At 43.8% G+C, this 16987-nt stretch overlaps 1 protein-coding gene across 1 annotated transcript; it reads right to left on the reverse strand.

Annotated features, from left to right (window-relative positions):
• Positions 1–83: 83 nt before the first annotated feature.
• Positions 84–16715, reverse strand: LOC108545202 (uncharacterized). Its single transcript, XM_017896698.1, has 7 exons — positions 16661–16715; positions 6337–6583; positions 5422–5621; positions 4448–4651; positions 2942–3169; positions 1963–2423; positions 84–1889 (listed from the first exon to the last, which is right to left on the reverse strand). Exons 1-7 carry the CDS (start codon positions 16713–16715, stop codon positions 84–86), a joined length of 3201 nt encoding a protein of 1066 aa, XP_017752187.1.
• Between the last annotated feature and the right edge of the window lie 272 nt (positions 16716–16987).

Here is a 16987-nt window from a genome sequence, read left to right on the forward strand (position 1 = left end):
ATATATATATATATATTATATTATATATAAAATAGTTCCAACAATAAATTATCGTCGAAAACACAAGTTTTCGATTCGTCGTTTCAACGTTCCCTTTCAATCGAGAAGTGAGATCTTCCCAAGTCTTCCTCGGGTATCAAGGGTATGTACCTAGTCCTAGGATCCTTCTTCTTCTCATACGCGTAAGGGAAGACCATGCTTCGCCTCGTTGAACTTGCGCCAAGTTTGCTACTTCTTGTCTCTATTGGCCTTGGGATCTTTTGTATGTGAGAGTACGGAGAGAACGTTGAAGTGCTCCAACTGGATTCTAAAATATCATTCGAGCTTGTTGACGATAATTCTTTCGCGTCAGGATCGATCAGGGGAATATACTTCCTTTCATCTTTCCCCGTGGTAATAGTCTCTGAATTATTTCTAGAACCTTTTACCGGTTCAGCTTCCACTTGAGCAGCACCGGTCTGCTGATCAACCACGTAGGGTAAATTAACCTCGCTGGTAACGTTACTGGGTATCTCGGGAATTTGAATTTCGCTCGTAACAGTAATGGGTACCCAATCATCCAGCTTTGGTTTGAAACTACTACTTTCCAATATCGACTCCGTGGACCAGTTGTACCTTTTGTATTCCCAATTCAAAGACCTGGACACATTGAAATCTTTCCTAGATATGGTGTTTAGAGTCGAAGGTCCTATGGGTACCCATTCGTTACTTTCCGAATCGATGATCGTCGAATTTGATCCACTTTTCTCCGCATAGATCGTTTCAACGATCGCAGGTATCTCTATCGGCGTAGTGGTAGAGGAATTGATCGTTTTAACTTCTTCTTTGGAAACAGATTCGGTGGGTGGTAAAGATTCAGCTTGGGCGTCCCTGTTCTGTCTCTCTTGTTGCTCGCTCTTAGTGATCAATTCTGTTTCATCAGACCCTTGATGGCCCTCAGAAGTGATCCCTCCCAAGGGCGGAAAGTACTTGGGTTCTTCGTACCGCGAGCCAGTCACGAAACTCGGCGTGTACTGCGAGATCAAAGGAAGAAGGGTTTGTCTCGCGTACCTCTCAGCCTGCGCCAAGATCCCAGCTAATCTTTCCGGTAAAAATTGCACGGTAAAAGATCCGGATGTCGAGGAAGTTTCCTGTATCTCGTCTTTCTGTTTCTCGCGACTGTGCACTTCGTTCCTGGTGTTCTGTCTCGCTGACCGTGGCCTTAGGATAGGCTCCGTGATTTCAGGAAATTTCAGAGACCTTCCTGCTTCCTTTTTGTCAACTTGCAACACGGGTTCTCGAATTTCTGGCAGAAACTCCGTCGTTGCTTCCGTCGGAGAGTCTGGCGAAGACGTCTTGGCGAAGAAGTTAGAACCGGAGAATCCTCTGCCTTTCTCAGAGTCTGAATTTTCCAAGGAGTTCGAGTCACCGTCGCTAGAGATATCGACGATATTCCAAGGATTCGAATTGCTGCGGCGATTGCCCGTGTCTTCGAAGCTGTTCGATTTGAAGCTCTCCTTTCTCTCGATTATTCGCAAATTCTGCTCCTTCGTGAACGGACCCAAACCTTTCGACGAGGACAACGACGTGCTTCTCTCCTTCGAGAACGCTTCCACCGAGAAACCTTCCTTCGTTTCGTAATTCTGTTCTTTAGTGAACGGCCCTATACCACCTTGCTGCTTCTCTTGCAACATACGCTCCAGAGTCGGAGACGTCGAGTTATCTGATTCCGCAGGGACGTTGCATTCGCCAGCGAAGAGAGGAAGATAAATGGGTTTTCCGGACTCTAAACTCAAGCCTTTCCTACAGACAGAAAGAGTTTTCCCGAAGCTATCGACGATGGCGACTTTATCGATGCTCCAGGACACCAAGCCTGAGGAGATCCAACCGCTGTACGCTGTGTACTTGATCTAGGACACAATAAAAGACTCAATCGTATATATCTTATTACGCCAAATAAACACGCTGTTACCTAGCGCTTACCTCGATAGCTTCCAGACTCGAAATCGCAGGGTGAGGAACAACGATCTTCTGCAGAATCGAGCCAACCAGAAGCTCCTCGTCCTTTCGCGTCATCGCGAAGGTGTCGTTGAAAGGTCCCTCACCGACCAAGGTTACCTGTAACTTGCCGTAACTCTTGGTGGGCCTTTCGCTGCGACTATTGTACACCTTCACCTGGTACTGGTGAGCACAGAAAGGTTCCTCCTCTCTCGTGACCAAGTACAGCTGTCCTCTGGCCGGTGACTCGTCGCTGTAGTAACCCATGTCACCGCAGGGTCTGCCCATGCCGTTCACGCCACAGGGAAAACAGTCACCACGGAGAAGACCATCGTATCCGTTGTCGCAAGGAAACGCCGGGAAGCGACACTTGGGACTGACAGAGTCGGTGAACAGCTTGTAGGCCCGCCGATGGTTGCACAGGGATCTGCCCTCGACGGCGCTCGCTGCAACGCGCAAATTCGACGTGAGACAGTGTGTTTGGAAAGGAGACCGCTGTCGTTGGCCTGTCTTTATGAATTTTCAACGTATCTTTAGGAGACATTTCATGTCGGGGGCAGCGTGACCCGCTTTCTTTCGGGCAAAGAATTCGATCCGTGCTGCGGAGAAGGTAACACTATCCCGAACAACGAATGGTCACTCGTGAAAAAGTTCACGCCGCGCTTTCTAATCTCTGATTTATCGTGCTTGTTAGATTAGGTTCTGCCGATAACTCGTAATAAGAACAAATCGCTGGATAAAGGGATGGCCAATGAACGTCGTTAAATATCGTTAACTCGTGAAAGCTTCGAAAAGCGTACCTGCTTTTACCTGTTTCCTTCTCATCCTGGTTCCGTCGCAAACGCTGACAAAAGTGCATCGAGCGAACAGAGCGGAATAGTGTGCGTGAAATGCATCAGATGCATTGATTAAGTCGAATGAATCAGAGTTTCACGATGAGAGATATGAAAGAGGGAACACTTACACCAGATGATGTCTGACACTGCGCCAAGGAACAGATTCGAGCAGCCTGTTTGCATTCTACCGCCATTGGGATAGAAATCCACGTCGCCCATCGGCTGCCAGGAACCCAGACCACCGAGCAACAGTTGTTCGCCGTTACTGTGAATTACGTCCACGAAGTTGGCATCTGTTTTGTCGAGTCGGGCTCTTGGATCCTGAGATTCGAACAATGGTCCCGCGGGATCTAATCCTGTGGATGACGAGGCTCGTTAGTTGCTATTTTCATCTCGAAACGGATGAAAGACTATGGGTAGACTTGCAGAGGTATATATACAAAGACGGAAACCAGTCATTAATTAAAATTATTAAAATTACCTATCATCTTCGAAGCTTATATTACGTACAAATATCTCGTTTCGTATAATCGAAGTAACATTTGCTAAATAATTCGAATAAATATGGGAAGCCTTATGCTTGAACGAGTAAGCAAAGAAGAATTGGGGAAAAAAGAATTAATCGATTCTCTAGCAAAAGGCAGAAAGATAACTCTTTTAAGATTCTACTCTCGTGAATGACGAGGCTCATCAGCCAACATCTTCATTTAGAAAACGTCTTCATCCTTGATTATAATAGTCAATGCAAAACGATGATTTCGAGCTTCTAAATTATCAGTCATTCGCACGAGACCGGTATTACCTATAATACGGATCAAATTTTATATAATCAAGGTAATACCCAACGAACAGAAGAAACAGGAAGCTTCATCCTTGAACGAGCAACGGATTGAAAATCGCGAAAAAGGAGATCCAACTGGTTCTTTGAAAAAGACGAAAAGATAATTGTGTTTTCGTTTCGAAACGACATAACGAGAGAGAAAAATGGGTCCGAAAGGTGAAAACTTGGCTCGATCTTGTTACACAGACTCGTTGGCGCGTGGAGAACGAAGAAAATATCGCAGTTGCATACGTTTACATTCCTGGCGCTTTTGCAAAAGTCCTCGTTACAGTTTCTGGTGAATGGTTGGTCGATCGAGATATTTTTCACGAGGTTACTCAATCTCGCGCGATTTTTCAAACTTCCCTCGATGCTCGCCTACTGCCTTCGAGTGCCGATCCTTGTCACCGTTTCTCATTTGAATAAATTATCCCGAGATGTGCAGTTTATAACGATGCGAATGCACTTCTGCCGCCACGATTGACCCAATTTACTTATTAAAGCGTAACCTGCATATGCTGTGCGATTTCGTAAATCGTGCCGGTTACTCGACCCAGACAGGTGCGAGTGAACGGGTGAAAAAATCTTAATAAATAATCGCAGCCGTTCTTCCCATTGATTGAAAGCCTCGTACCTAGTCGAAACAGCCTTTTATCCCCGATTACCATCGAGAACGTGACTCTCGAAGGATAGCAGGATTGCGATTGTCCGTAATACGTTGCACAACTCCGGCGCAATAACTGCATCCAACGGTGAACGAAATGGAAACAGTCGTTAACCTGTCGTGCAGAGAAAACGCGGGTTGTTGCAATACCTGTGATCCTCGAGACGTTTCCCAATTCCGCGCCCGCGAATCCAGCCACGTGAGCGCCAAGACTGAAGCCAATTAGATGAATCCTCTCCAAAGGCACGTTCAAGCTTCTGACCAGTTTGGCTAATTGTCGACCGACCAAACGAGTGTTGGCAGCCGCCCTTACGTAGTTAGGAACTGCGCTCCCTGGACCCCAGTCCACGCACACTGAAAAGACGTTCCGCGTGAAGATGAGAAAGTAAGAAGAAATTTTACGTCGATCGGATGGACAGATGGTTAGAGGCAATAAAATGTAGTTCCGTATAGGCGACAGATGGCTCGTAGCTATAAACCTAAATGACCAATTTTAAATATTACTGGATGAAACGATCCTGCATTTTATTATCGACTTCGTCACTTGACTCGGCGATCTTCCTTTTGACATAACAGGTACTATAAATTTTTCGACATGCATTCCTCTTCTTGCTTCTTTTTCTCGGGATTTGAATAAAGCCTGCCTTACTCTATCGATTTTTTAAATAATCGAAGCTCTTTTTTAACATGCAAACGAGATATTGCGAATGAGACGTGTGTTACAAAATTATGTTATCGCTTCTGAATTTGCTATTATCTGCAGCCAATTATCAAAAATATAGCTTTTAGCTGGAGATCAGTCGTTTCACCGGTTCAGAGAGTTAGCTGAATAATTAAACTATTATGACGAAAAGAAGTAGATTTGCATAATTAGATTCCGCAACTTCTTGCATTCCTCGATTTTTACGATTACAGTCTTATCGTGTCCAGCTTACGTCGTAACGAACGTTTTTAATTTAATCGTATTGCGAGTTACATATTTCCTGTAACTGCGAAAGCAAAGAGTCTAAAGTCGGATACTCTAACTGGTTTGGTAGTTCTAGAGTTAACGTGATGTTTAGCGACGTTATACGAGAAAGGAGCTGTTTCTAACTGTTTCGCGTTTGCGAGGAATCGCTACGAACCTATGTTACATTCGTGCACAGTCATTAGCGCGGACCTCATTTCGTAGACCCAGACGTGGTCGCAGCTGGATCCGAATCCGTGTACGATCACCTTGGTGGGTAGGTCGGGATCTATGGCACGGTATGCGTTGTCGCTTATGTCCTCCGCAGGAACTTCCATCGGGATCGATCTCGCCTTTCTGCTCCCGTACACTAGAAATCTGCGGACACGCGAATCGGGAACAAAGCGTGAGATGTTACATGAATTTTAACAACGTCGCGTCGAATTTCATTGACATAATTCTAATTAGTCGTCAAAATGTGATCCAAATTCTAGCAAAATTTTGAATAATTCGTAAACTCAAAATGTAGCCAAAAAGAATTTGAAAGACCAAGACGGAGATCACATTAGACTCACATCAGCGCAACTAGGTGAATTGTAAGCGAATATTCGTACAGACCAGTTCAAGCAATTGGGTCGAAACATTTTTCCATCGAAAAACTGAAAATACTAGAGAAGGACGTTATATACGGAATTTTTCTTTTCGCGGTTACAGCCCAAATATGGGTGCTATATACGCACCCATGCGCAAGTGCAATTGCCAGTAAACCCGAGATCTTCTCTTCGCGTGGCTGATAGAAAATGTAACGAAACTACGCGCATCCTTCTTTAATGCTAGATCACCGATTCGAGATATCATTTTTGTCATCGCATTGTCTCAGCGCCGTGTTAAATAACGGTTATCATCGCGAAGGAAACGCACAGTTTGTTCGAGAAAACGAACAGAGAGTACAGGTTTCAGCTGCATCTTGAAAATTCCGGCGCAAAAGTCTGGATTCTTCAGATCGCTAAATTGATTGGCTATAACGAGAGCGGTAATTTGTGTCACGCGTACAGACCAATCTGCACGTGATCCTCTTTCCTGCTTAGCGTACCTAGTGCCTACGTCTTTCGGTGGCGAAGGAAGCATCTCCAGGTAGCTGAAGGGCCCCGTGTCCTCGAAGCAGCCGACATCCTCGTAGCAGACCTTAGAAACCTCTCTCTTAGTCCTGTGATGCAATTGCTTGTGCAACGTCCATTGTCGCATGGACTCGACCACCGCTCGAAATATCTCTGCGTCGTTCTTCTCGTCCGCGGACTCGTCGAGTGGCGAGGGCCATTCTTGCGCAACCGCCAGGTCTCCTGTGAAACCGATTTCAACCCTGTTAAACTCTATCCTCCTACGTTCGATTAAATTACCACCGATGTGAAAGTAACTTCTCGATTTTCTATTTTCTTCACGGTTCACATACCCACTGTATTTCCTATTCTCCAAGCTCTCGCTATCAGGCCATTAAGAATTATGCAGTTCGTTCTACATATTTGATGCGACACTGCATCGCTTTACCCTGGTGCAACGATGGTGTTAAGGCTAACAGTGTCCAGTAGTTAGCACCGGAGAGAATCGACTTCTATTTTGCACGTCTCGAAATACAAGAGCCAATAAACTCGACCCACGCTTGTTAGAACCTAGAGGATCTACCTGAACCAGTTTAACGAACGGCTTACGACAGGTTGGCTACTCGATCGAGCGACTAAATCTTATCGATTCGTAAATTATTCGGAACAACCGGAAAACGAGTGTCGGAGTGCCAGAGTGTCCGAAGAGCGCTGTACGCACCGCAGGCCAGATTGATAGATTCGTGCGAAGCTTTGTAACGGTTTCCTTGGCTCGTTGCACTGCTATTAGCATAACGCCTGAATAACAATCTCCTGGAACGCGAGGCGATTTTTTCTTTCAGGCTTGACGCCCCACAGGAAGACACCGATAGAGCAAGTAAGGCAGACCTGCTTCCTTTTCTCACGCTGCTACCGGCCAACCAAAGGCTGGGCCTTGTGAACCAGAAACTCAGCGATCGAGACATTAACGAGCTCCGATCGTTTGCGAGACCAACGGCCACGACGATCGAAAACCTGTCCACAGGCCGCAACCTCCGACGCAGATACGATATTCGTGAGAAGGGAAAGTTTAGATTGATCGTTAATTCGATATCGCAAACCTGTCGGCCTACGAGTGTTAGAAAATCGTGGCTAAGGCGTCTGGTGATTTATCGATACGGCTATTCGATGCTACGAGACACGTGTCCAGCAAGGTGCAATTAGTCTCACATCAGACATCAACAGAACATCAACGAGAACCTAACCTTTTCGATTAATCGAGATACTCGCTTTACTTGCTGTCATCGTCACTGCTGCTGCAAACGAGAATAAAACGATGCAATAATCTGCCTGCAAATTAGCAAACAATAGATTTTTACGCTACCTTCTGTCGTATAGGATACGAGAAGCAGTCCGTGTCAAAGACATTCCAAATCCAAGATGTCGTTTGACAGAAGAAAATCGTGGATACCTGTCACTCGGAAACTCCGGGTCGAGGATCGAGACTGCCACCGTCTCCTGAACTTACGACCTAGATTCGCGAGCTGGATTAAAAAACGCTGGAAAGGCAAGGATCGCGCGTTATCTGGAGGAATAAGCGTTTCAGGGAACGAGTTCTTGAGTAACGATGTCACGAAATGCCGGGAAGAGCATAGAACGAGTAGGACATTGAATAACGAACGACCCCTCGCTAATTGGAACGTCGCGATAAGAAGTTCGCGAGGGCGGTCATGGACAATAGCGTATAAAAGTAAAACAGCACTGAGAATCGGGCGAAGAAAGTTGTTCGTATTGGCGCGTATAGGTGGCGGGTCAGTCGAGATAAGAAAGAGAAACTTTTTTTGTTCGGTCGGTCGATTATCTTGTTAGAGATCGGGACGGAAAACGAGCGGAGGCGGTATATTCGCCGGCGATAGGCGACCGGCGTGGCAGTGCCACGGATGAACCGACCAGACCAGTCTGGACGGGGAGAAATTCGGAAAAAGAAAGCCAGGAGCCCGAGGAATCGGACGTTAATGGTCAGCTAGATCGGAGAGCGGATCTCGAGTCAGGGAGAGGCATGGAAAAGGGAAATCAGCCGAGTTGAAATCAGGACTGGCCGTGTGTGCGACTCGCGTTGTCGCGCGACCGATCCGAGAGCAACGCGTCGCCTCGTTTAAAAGCCGGCGGGTGACTTTCCAACGACGATTTGCCGCGGAAAAATCGGAGGTTATGGGCTCGTCCAATCGAGTCAAACTCGGAGGCTGCGTCCAAGGTTCCTGTGCGAATGATTCGCGACGATTGCGCCTGACCGTTTTACGCACCGGCAATGACAATTAGTAATGACGTGCCGCATCGTTGACGAATCGAAAACGAACCCAGCGGCGCCGAACGGGAACTCGCATAACCCCTAATTTCTCGGTTCCCCGCGGATTTCGTCGGCGTGACAGTCGTTAGACAAACGTCGCGAAATCTAGAAACTCTATTGCTCGATGATTGCGACATCGCGACGGTTCACGCGAAACGTCTTCGACCGACGACACGAACGATTCGTATACTCTGTTGGCAAAAAAAGTGTAATTCGCGTTTTATTAAACAACGATTATCACTAGGGCGATGTTTGAACGACATAATTATGCGATTTTAATAGGTAGAAAGGTACACGTGCGAATGTAATTACCGGCGTTAACGGAGCTTTGATCTAAAGAGCAGTGTTTTAACAACGCTTGCAAAATCCATCAATTATACACCTGGCAGAGTCGTTAAATCACTCGCGAAGCGTGTATCCTGCGAGACAGCCAGACTATAGAAACGATCTAATGACAGTCGATCGTTCAACGAGACGGAAAACATCGGAGAAAACGCGTCTCAGTCGCGTGGACCCTTCGCTCTACTTTACCATGGAGTTCCGTAAGGACTATCGCTGACAGATCGACAGTGTTTACGTAAGACACGGGAAAAGTCTACCGTCATTACGAAATAGGAGTATCGGTCTGAAATTGGCTATACCGATCACGTTGACTTCTTTTTCGTCCATATCCGTGTTGTACGCAGTAACCATGTAACAATGGAACCCCTGTTCGTGTTCTTAGAAACCAGGCAAGATTTACTTATGTCACCATATTATTATGTCACTACGGGAAACCTTGGTTTTCGTCGTTTAAATGATTTTTTTGCAATTTGTCACAGATCACGAATATCCTCGTTGGAATTGAGAACTGATGTTCGATTAGAGAACTACCAAGCGGTAAACCACTTTCGATTGATCAAAAAATATATTTCTTCGTTCTAAACAGGATCGATATATAATATTAATGAAAGCGTAACTAAAGGAGGACATGTAAGATCGACATTGATGGCATACGCAATCGATTCAGCGTAGATAATTTCTTGGCCGACACGATCGAAGCTTTCAAAATCGTTTCAGAACATTGCTTCACCTTCATTAACCGTAATGGTACATCTCTGTGAGCATTTACGGTTCGAGTGCGCGCATATAGAATCATAGGTGTCGCAATCGAGTATTTGAATTAATAATTCAAGTCCTATAACCATTTAGTCTGGAAACTACCGTCACTTTTTAACCAACGAGAGCGTCAAATACGCATAATGAAGTCTGGTTTCAGCTAACCTAACCAAGTTGGCATAATATTTAACGACGATACTCCTGATTGCATAATCATTAAATTATCCTAAGTATATCTCGAAGCGCCGAGTAAACGTTGCGTTAGGAGAGGTCGTACATTGGATATCTGTGTAAATGAAACAAGGATGAGATCAGTCTAGAGATTTAACGGTACAGAGGCACTTTAAATGCTTCCTGCAACGGGATTTCTTCAGAAACGTCGCCTCCATTAGTGCACAAACAATATATTGTCTATTTAGTCAGTATGAACTGAGGATGTGAGGTGAACGATTAATAACAAGTTTAAATGAATGACTTAGTCGCTGTATACAGTGATATTCTTCACTACTGCACATTGATCATAATTATTATCCCACATTTCATTGATATTAAATCCACCATGTTCGTTACTCATATAATTTAACTGTAACTCTTTTAGGTCACTTTGAATATAGTCAAAGGTATCAGGTGCAGTTATTCTAACCTAAAACATTTCTGAAATAAGACTGCTTCTTATATGAGCAAACAGTTTCGCCACTTCAAAGACTGTCTGGAACACACGTTTATCTCTCTAATCCAAAAGGATATTTACACTTTTCTCATACATGACACACACGGCTTTATGCAATTTATTGCTCGTGAACAAAAGCAGAGGAAACGACTGACAAAAGCGAAAGACGCAACAATTGTGCTTGCCTAACCCGCTGCTATTGTTCCAATATCTCCCACATCACGCATGTCTGGAACTCACATGATCGCAACTTCGACGAATTTCCAGGATGAACGTCACTGCGAAACAATAGCGCAACTAGAGAGCAATTTCTTGCGCGAGGAATGCAAAACTTGCTCCATGTGGGTCGCTACATGATCTGATCGTCACAGGCGTGAACTGGTTCCTGGAAAGAATGATTTCCAGCGTCACGTCAGGTATATACCTGTGTCCGTGAGCTAATCATACGGTATAAAACACAGTTGCGTCTGTCGTCAGGATAACGAGGTTAAAATCCATGATTCTGGAGGTGGGTTGATTTTAAAATTGGATAGCGACACAATTTCCAACGCGTCGAGGTCATCGAACCTTGGACACATAATTGGCGCTTTTTAATCCAAAGATCTGACCTGCGCGTTCGGTGTACTAGACATGCTTAATTCACTTTTCATGGCCTGAATTAAAAGATAAACGTCTGTCTCTTAGATTTCTATTTAAATCTTGACCATGTCTCCACGAAGGAAAATGTCGAGTATGGAACCGTTATGCTGTTATTCCTGCTTGGCACCGATAGTCCGCTATCCCTATGCCCGTGACCTTAAAACTGAATTCTTGGCCTGGCCTCTGGTATTCACCGTTACGAGGCTCTGTCTCTGATCTTATATGTCCTGATGTATCATATCCTGGTATCGTTCAGCAAATACAATGACTGGTGAAGAAGGATACACGTTCGCTGTCTTCCTGGATAGGAGGAGAATTGGAAATCTATGGATAAGAAGGCTGGAAGAAAAGTAGCTAATCCCCGTAGGGTCCCGCAGCGGAATGGCCTTGGTTCACGGATACACGGCGGAGCTTGAAAGCGAAAAGAAAGTGATCGAAGCGGACAGATGCCTGGGAATTAAGCATACGAGTCGCGACACAGGAAATCAGCAGAGGTTTCTATTGGTTGTATTTGGAGAGAGGAAGTCGGAGTGGAGTGCTTCTCGCAATCTGGATGAGCGATGAACAAGTCACCCGCGGGCGGAGTGCTTTTGCATCTGAAAGGATCCACGCGGAAAGTGGACAACACCACGTGACGATAGTAGTCGATGAAAGTTACCGATCCTTACGACTACGCCTTTCTCGTTTCACCGTTCACGAGGATACAATAAATCTACTCTCGAGGTGTCTGCCTGTAGTCGATTGTAAAGAACGTAATCGGATCAGTAGGTTCATTAAGGACGATACTCGTTTCGTAGTATCCCATTGTATTAACAAATGCAATTTACGGTAATGTTAAAAAGAAAAATTAAATTATCGATGTTATATTGTTAAGAATTTATGTAGCATTAAAGTTTGAAATTTGCAGAATAGGAAAGATAAATAGCGGCATTCTCGTGCCTAAATTCGTGATATGCAATCTTGTAGAAGTTGTACATTGGAACAGTTGGAAGAAAACCGGAAGTGTCTGTAGCCAAATGCGCCTATAAATTGGAACGACCACGGTCGCGAGAAGTCGGAAGATGGTGAACAGCTCTCACTGACCAGACCGAGTAACGATGAATTTCTAACCGGAAGGCCAGCGGTTGAAGAGGAAGAGGATAAGAGCGGGAAGTCGACAAAGCCGCACGTCCTTTCGCAATTTGTACGATTAGCACTCACCTTGCTTCGAATGGTCATGGCGTTCTCCATTTCCTATTTCGGAAATCTGAGTGTGCGTCCTCGTGCATTACGATCATTAAAAAGTTAAATCTCTTCGACATCGATTTATTAATGAAGAGAATTAGACAAATTTTTTTCACGTCAGCCATGGATACGATCCATCGATATTCAAGGCACACTGCCGACTGTTCAATAGTCAAGGTCTGAGGATGGAAAATGAAACGGCAATAAATAGAGAGAAAGTTGGCGGAGGCGGTGAACGGCAATAAAAGATATGAAAATTAAATTTTCAACAGATACCGTATACGATAATTGGAAGAGGGTGCGGTTTAAGTATTACGCTTTCGATAATAACTTCTCTATTTGTTTAACGTTTCATTTGAACGTTTCGGTATGTGGTAAAGTGATGCTTCACTTTGAAGCGACGTCTGAAACGTCTGAAATATTTGTACGAAAGTAGACTCACGATTAGTGAAAGTACTACTTCAAAATGTTTCTTCTTTCCCATTTTCAACTATTATTATAACGAGTAGGTTAGTTTATCAGTATGCGATGCTTTAATCAAAATTCGAACGTTAATATCTAAATTGGACGCACATCAATCTATTCAGACGTTTAAAAATGTTCCCAAAAGAAGAGACATAAAACGATCATCGAGAAATCATTATCCAAGATAAATGGCCGTACGAAGGTTAATTGTCCATTTGGAAGTATCGGCTGATTGCGAAGAGGATACGCGAAGAGAGTGGAAAAAGGAAACGGACGCCGGAGAAAGTATCAGCTAACTTCAACCATAGAAATTCTCGGCCTCTGCCTACGCAAAACCCGGACAGCCATGAACACCCATCCGACTATAACTCGTCGATCTGCTCTTCGAGTCTGCATTCGGCAACCATCCTTGTTTTGTTTCCTCTCGATTCATCGGGCAAAAGTATGTTAACTTGCATCGAGAGATCGGGAAACGTTACAGCCGCTGCTCCGATTACTTTTTTTCTCGTGGGTGGAACGAAACGTCGATGTCCGAGTTTGTTGACATAGAAATATCTAAATTCTATCACGTTGATCAGATAATGGACGTTGTGAAACTGTATATCATCTACGGATTGTCTTTCAATCATGTCGAACAGAGATGAGCATGAAAAGGAATAAATAATTAACTGGAATAATTTTAATATTTCAGATGAGATAATAAGTTACATTATACAATCGTTGACGTGTTGCTCGGGACAAACTTCCATCGAGTTTCCTGTCAGAATTCAATCAACTCTGTTTTTCCCAGTCACGCAACTATCCCGGAAGAGTCGCGGACATTATTATGATTCATTATCACACCAAGATTGCTCAAGATACTCTTAGAAATGAGACAACAGGTAATATATAGAGGAAATCCTCCTGCTTTTTCACATAAATTTACAAAACGTGTCCTTGGTTAAACGAAACAATGAATTTTAATAGATCCCGGACCTCGCCAGGATTTCACAATCTACGATAAAGAAATAATTCCTGAGGAAAATTTACACTAGAAGGATGTGATCCTACAGGCTACCTTGTTCAACATTGCGTCACTGAATGAAATTTAATTGCTCGAGTGTATCAGGACCATGACAAGATGTACAAGATTCCTTAGATGTACGAACATTTAGTTGCTTAGCCACTGATCTTGTTGCTCGGTGAATAATGAGAGTGTCATTGATCTCGAGAGAAGTTGAAACCTTGAGGAATAAATTACGCTCTAGACGTCGATTGTCTGGTCGCGCGATCTCGTGCTCGCATCATCGCCTTCTCACGTTCCGTTCTCGTTCACGATGTAATCGCAATTGGACCCGAGATTCTTCTTTCTTCCTGTTCCTTCGTTTCTTTGTTGTCGCAACGCGGCGTATTTCCGCCCCGTTGACTGCGATGACACCGAAATCACCGACAGAAAACAGCCAGACAACGTGCAATTATATCGTAAACGTGCAACAACGGAAAAGGGAAACAATTCGTCGTCCCTGGCCGGTTGTGGAACGGTATTTCAAAATTACTTTGCACCTCGATGGTTACATGGTTAACCACTATCTGCGAATCTACCATCTGTATGCAGCTTTCTATTTAATTTAATAATTTTATTATCCTATAATAATATTCCCTACCTGGATATACTCTTTACTTTCATCGATCATTTTCATTCGCAGGTGAATAATAAGTTACAGAAAATACAGAAAGTATTCAACTACGTGATTTGCCGTTTCATAGAGGAAGATATACCAATTTTATCTGTTTACCTTGGATACGTTAATTTCTCATGGTAAGACGTGAATATTCAAATAGACAATTTTGAAATGTGGAATCTATCGAAGGCATCGAGTATCGTAATTCATGTAATTTGTAGCACATCGACTACTTTCCTTCTCCCGTAAAATTTAAAAGCGACAGATGTCCTAATATCCTGATGACCTACTGCTGAATCATTTTGACACCGACGCCTACGACTATATCGCCGACGAGTGGGTCACGAAATTTCGTCCTCTGTCCGAACCGAACCGAAATGGCTGACTGATTCGACACGTGCCATTTTACGTTCCTTCTTCGTTGATTGTGAGAGAAGCAACTGCGGTAGAAAATGGTTAGATGGCGAAATTCTGAACGCGGAAGGATCAGATCCGGCATGAGTCAGTTGACAAACCTGATTTGTGTCAAGAAGCGACGTCGTGACACTTGTGGCAAGGAAATTAGGCATGACGTACGGTAGCTGTAATAACAATTTGGAACGACGACGCGCGTGAATCGTGGAGAATCGAGAACGAAGGCGTATCGATGTCAACAAATCGTGGCGAAGTATTTCGTGTCCGAAACACGTCGCCATGTAAAAACCGTCTTTGTGCACACTTTGAAAGTAGGTTGTTACTGAAAAAGAAAGCGTTTGCGAAATTAAATTCGTTCGGATCATTTTCATTGTTTTGATATGTAGAGTGGATTCTGCGTGAAAACACGTTGAATTAATTATAAAAGAAAGCATTTAGCAGAGGAAGTCTCGCAAGGGCGTGAGATTGTCCTCATTACTGTGACGACTCTCCCTTGTTTTCGACAATACGTAACGTATTTATCGAGTAGCTTCGAATCTACGATCGTTTGAAATTCGTCCTACATTTGTTTGGAAATCATAGGACGACAATGGTTAAACCAACGCTGTTAAGGACAAGGAAAGTAACTGGATCCAGTTTCACGGTCACGGGCACAATCAAAATTTATGTACATACACGTATGCGTTTCACGCAGCCTTACGTTACACAAATATGGTTGATTATGCCGTCCACGCGAATAAAAAGTTCCTCGAACTTTGTTTTCTTTTTTTACTATGATTGAGGTGTGCTACAATTAAGTATTACGACACTGAGAACCTTAATATATGTACGAAATACCTTCTGGTTCTTGTTCGCTGAACAAAACGCAGACCTCGTTTCGTGGTAGAATTTTTGCGAAATTTCACGATCCCATTGCCGAGACGACTTTCGAGTCGCGTGTTTGACGCGGTGGACGCTTGTAAATGGTCGAAACGCAGGGAAATTTCTTCGCGAATTTCGAGTGCGACTCACCGCGACTTTTCGAGGAAATTTGCATTAAACGCGAGCGACTCGAGCGTATAATATCATTGTCGTGACAGAATAGCTTTCACTGACTCTGAAATAACTTCTACACGTGTTGCGACTAGCTCGCGAGTTGTCCGTGAAATTCATACCTAGATCGAGTTTTCATCTCTGTCGTGGATAACGTGTCTACATTATCGATCATTATACACGAACGAACAGCATCGTTTGCAGCTTGTTTGATAATTAAATTTTATTGCTACGTCGCGATGAACCGTGGTAACTTTTAAGAATCACAGGAATTTCCTAGTGTTACGATTTTCAATGACAAATGTAACGAAAAATTTGTATTTTTCGACAGGAAATGCAAATGATGTACTACTTGCTGCTGACATAAATGGAGGACGCCTGTTACAATTGTAATCGGATACGAGGAAAAATTAAAGACAGTGAGAGGAGACTCACTCGTCGAGGCAAGTGAAAACAGTTTTTAGTGGGCAGACACTGGTTAAGAAACATGCTTAAAATTTAAGACGTCGCCATCGGTGACCTCAGCGTCCGATTACATGATTAAATAATTGTCCCCGATTCGTTAACGGTTCATAGAACGGAATGTACGAGGTGTACGCTGCAGGAATGAAGAAAAGTCTTTATTGATCATAAGAGTAAGTTACTCGAACATTCGTGTGTACCTGATTTATCGGGTGTCTATTAATTATTAATGTCTTTCGTTCAATATAATTTGATACAATTTCGATATGGATTTAAAAGTTACTCGAGAAGATACGGTTAAAGATGAATAAAAACAGAAGGAAACGTACCATAGAGGCTGATGCATCTGAGTATCCAAAAACTCAACAGGAGTTTGCTAATCATCTCACGTTTGTGGACGAGCTGGAAAGACGAATTCTTCTCAAAAATCCATCGTCCGTGTACCGATTTGAAAATCCAATGAAAGCACGTGTTCACCGTTCGCGGCAGAGAAACTTCGGAACGCGCAAGGGTCAGTGTTCTTTCATTCTTTCATTTGCGTCATTCGGTAATGAAAAATAACGAGAAACAATGGTGAAACTGTTAAACGCTTGACGTTGGACGAAAAAAGTGGACGATCGATCGAGGCTGTCGTGACTTGCTCGATCAATGAAGCA

The sequence above is a fragment of the Eufriesea mexicana genome, unplaced genomic scaffold (assembly GCF_001483705.2).
Source record: "Eufriesea mexicana isolate 0111107269 unplaced genomic scaffold, ASM148370v2 scaffold372, whole genome shotgun sequence".
NCBI classification, from domain to species: Eukaryota; Metazoa; Arthropoda; class Insecta; order Hymenoptera; family Apidae; genus Eufriesea; species Eufriesea mexicana.

Excerpts from the sequence above, each read along its gene's own strand:
- LOC108545202 (XM_017896698.1), bottom strand. The coding sequence starts at position 16,715 with ATGATTAGCAAACTCCTGTTGAGTTTTTGGATACTCAGATGCATCAGC. Across the intron at positions 6,584-16,660 it reads CAGATGCATCAGCCTCTATG|GAGACCTGGCGGTTGCGCAA; the intron begins GTACGTTTCCTT and ends TCGGTTTCACAG. Across the intron at positions 1,890-1,962 it reads CGAGTCTGGAAGCTATCGAG|ATCAAGTACACAGCGTACAG; the intron begins GTAAGCGCTAGG and ends ATTGTGTCCTAG.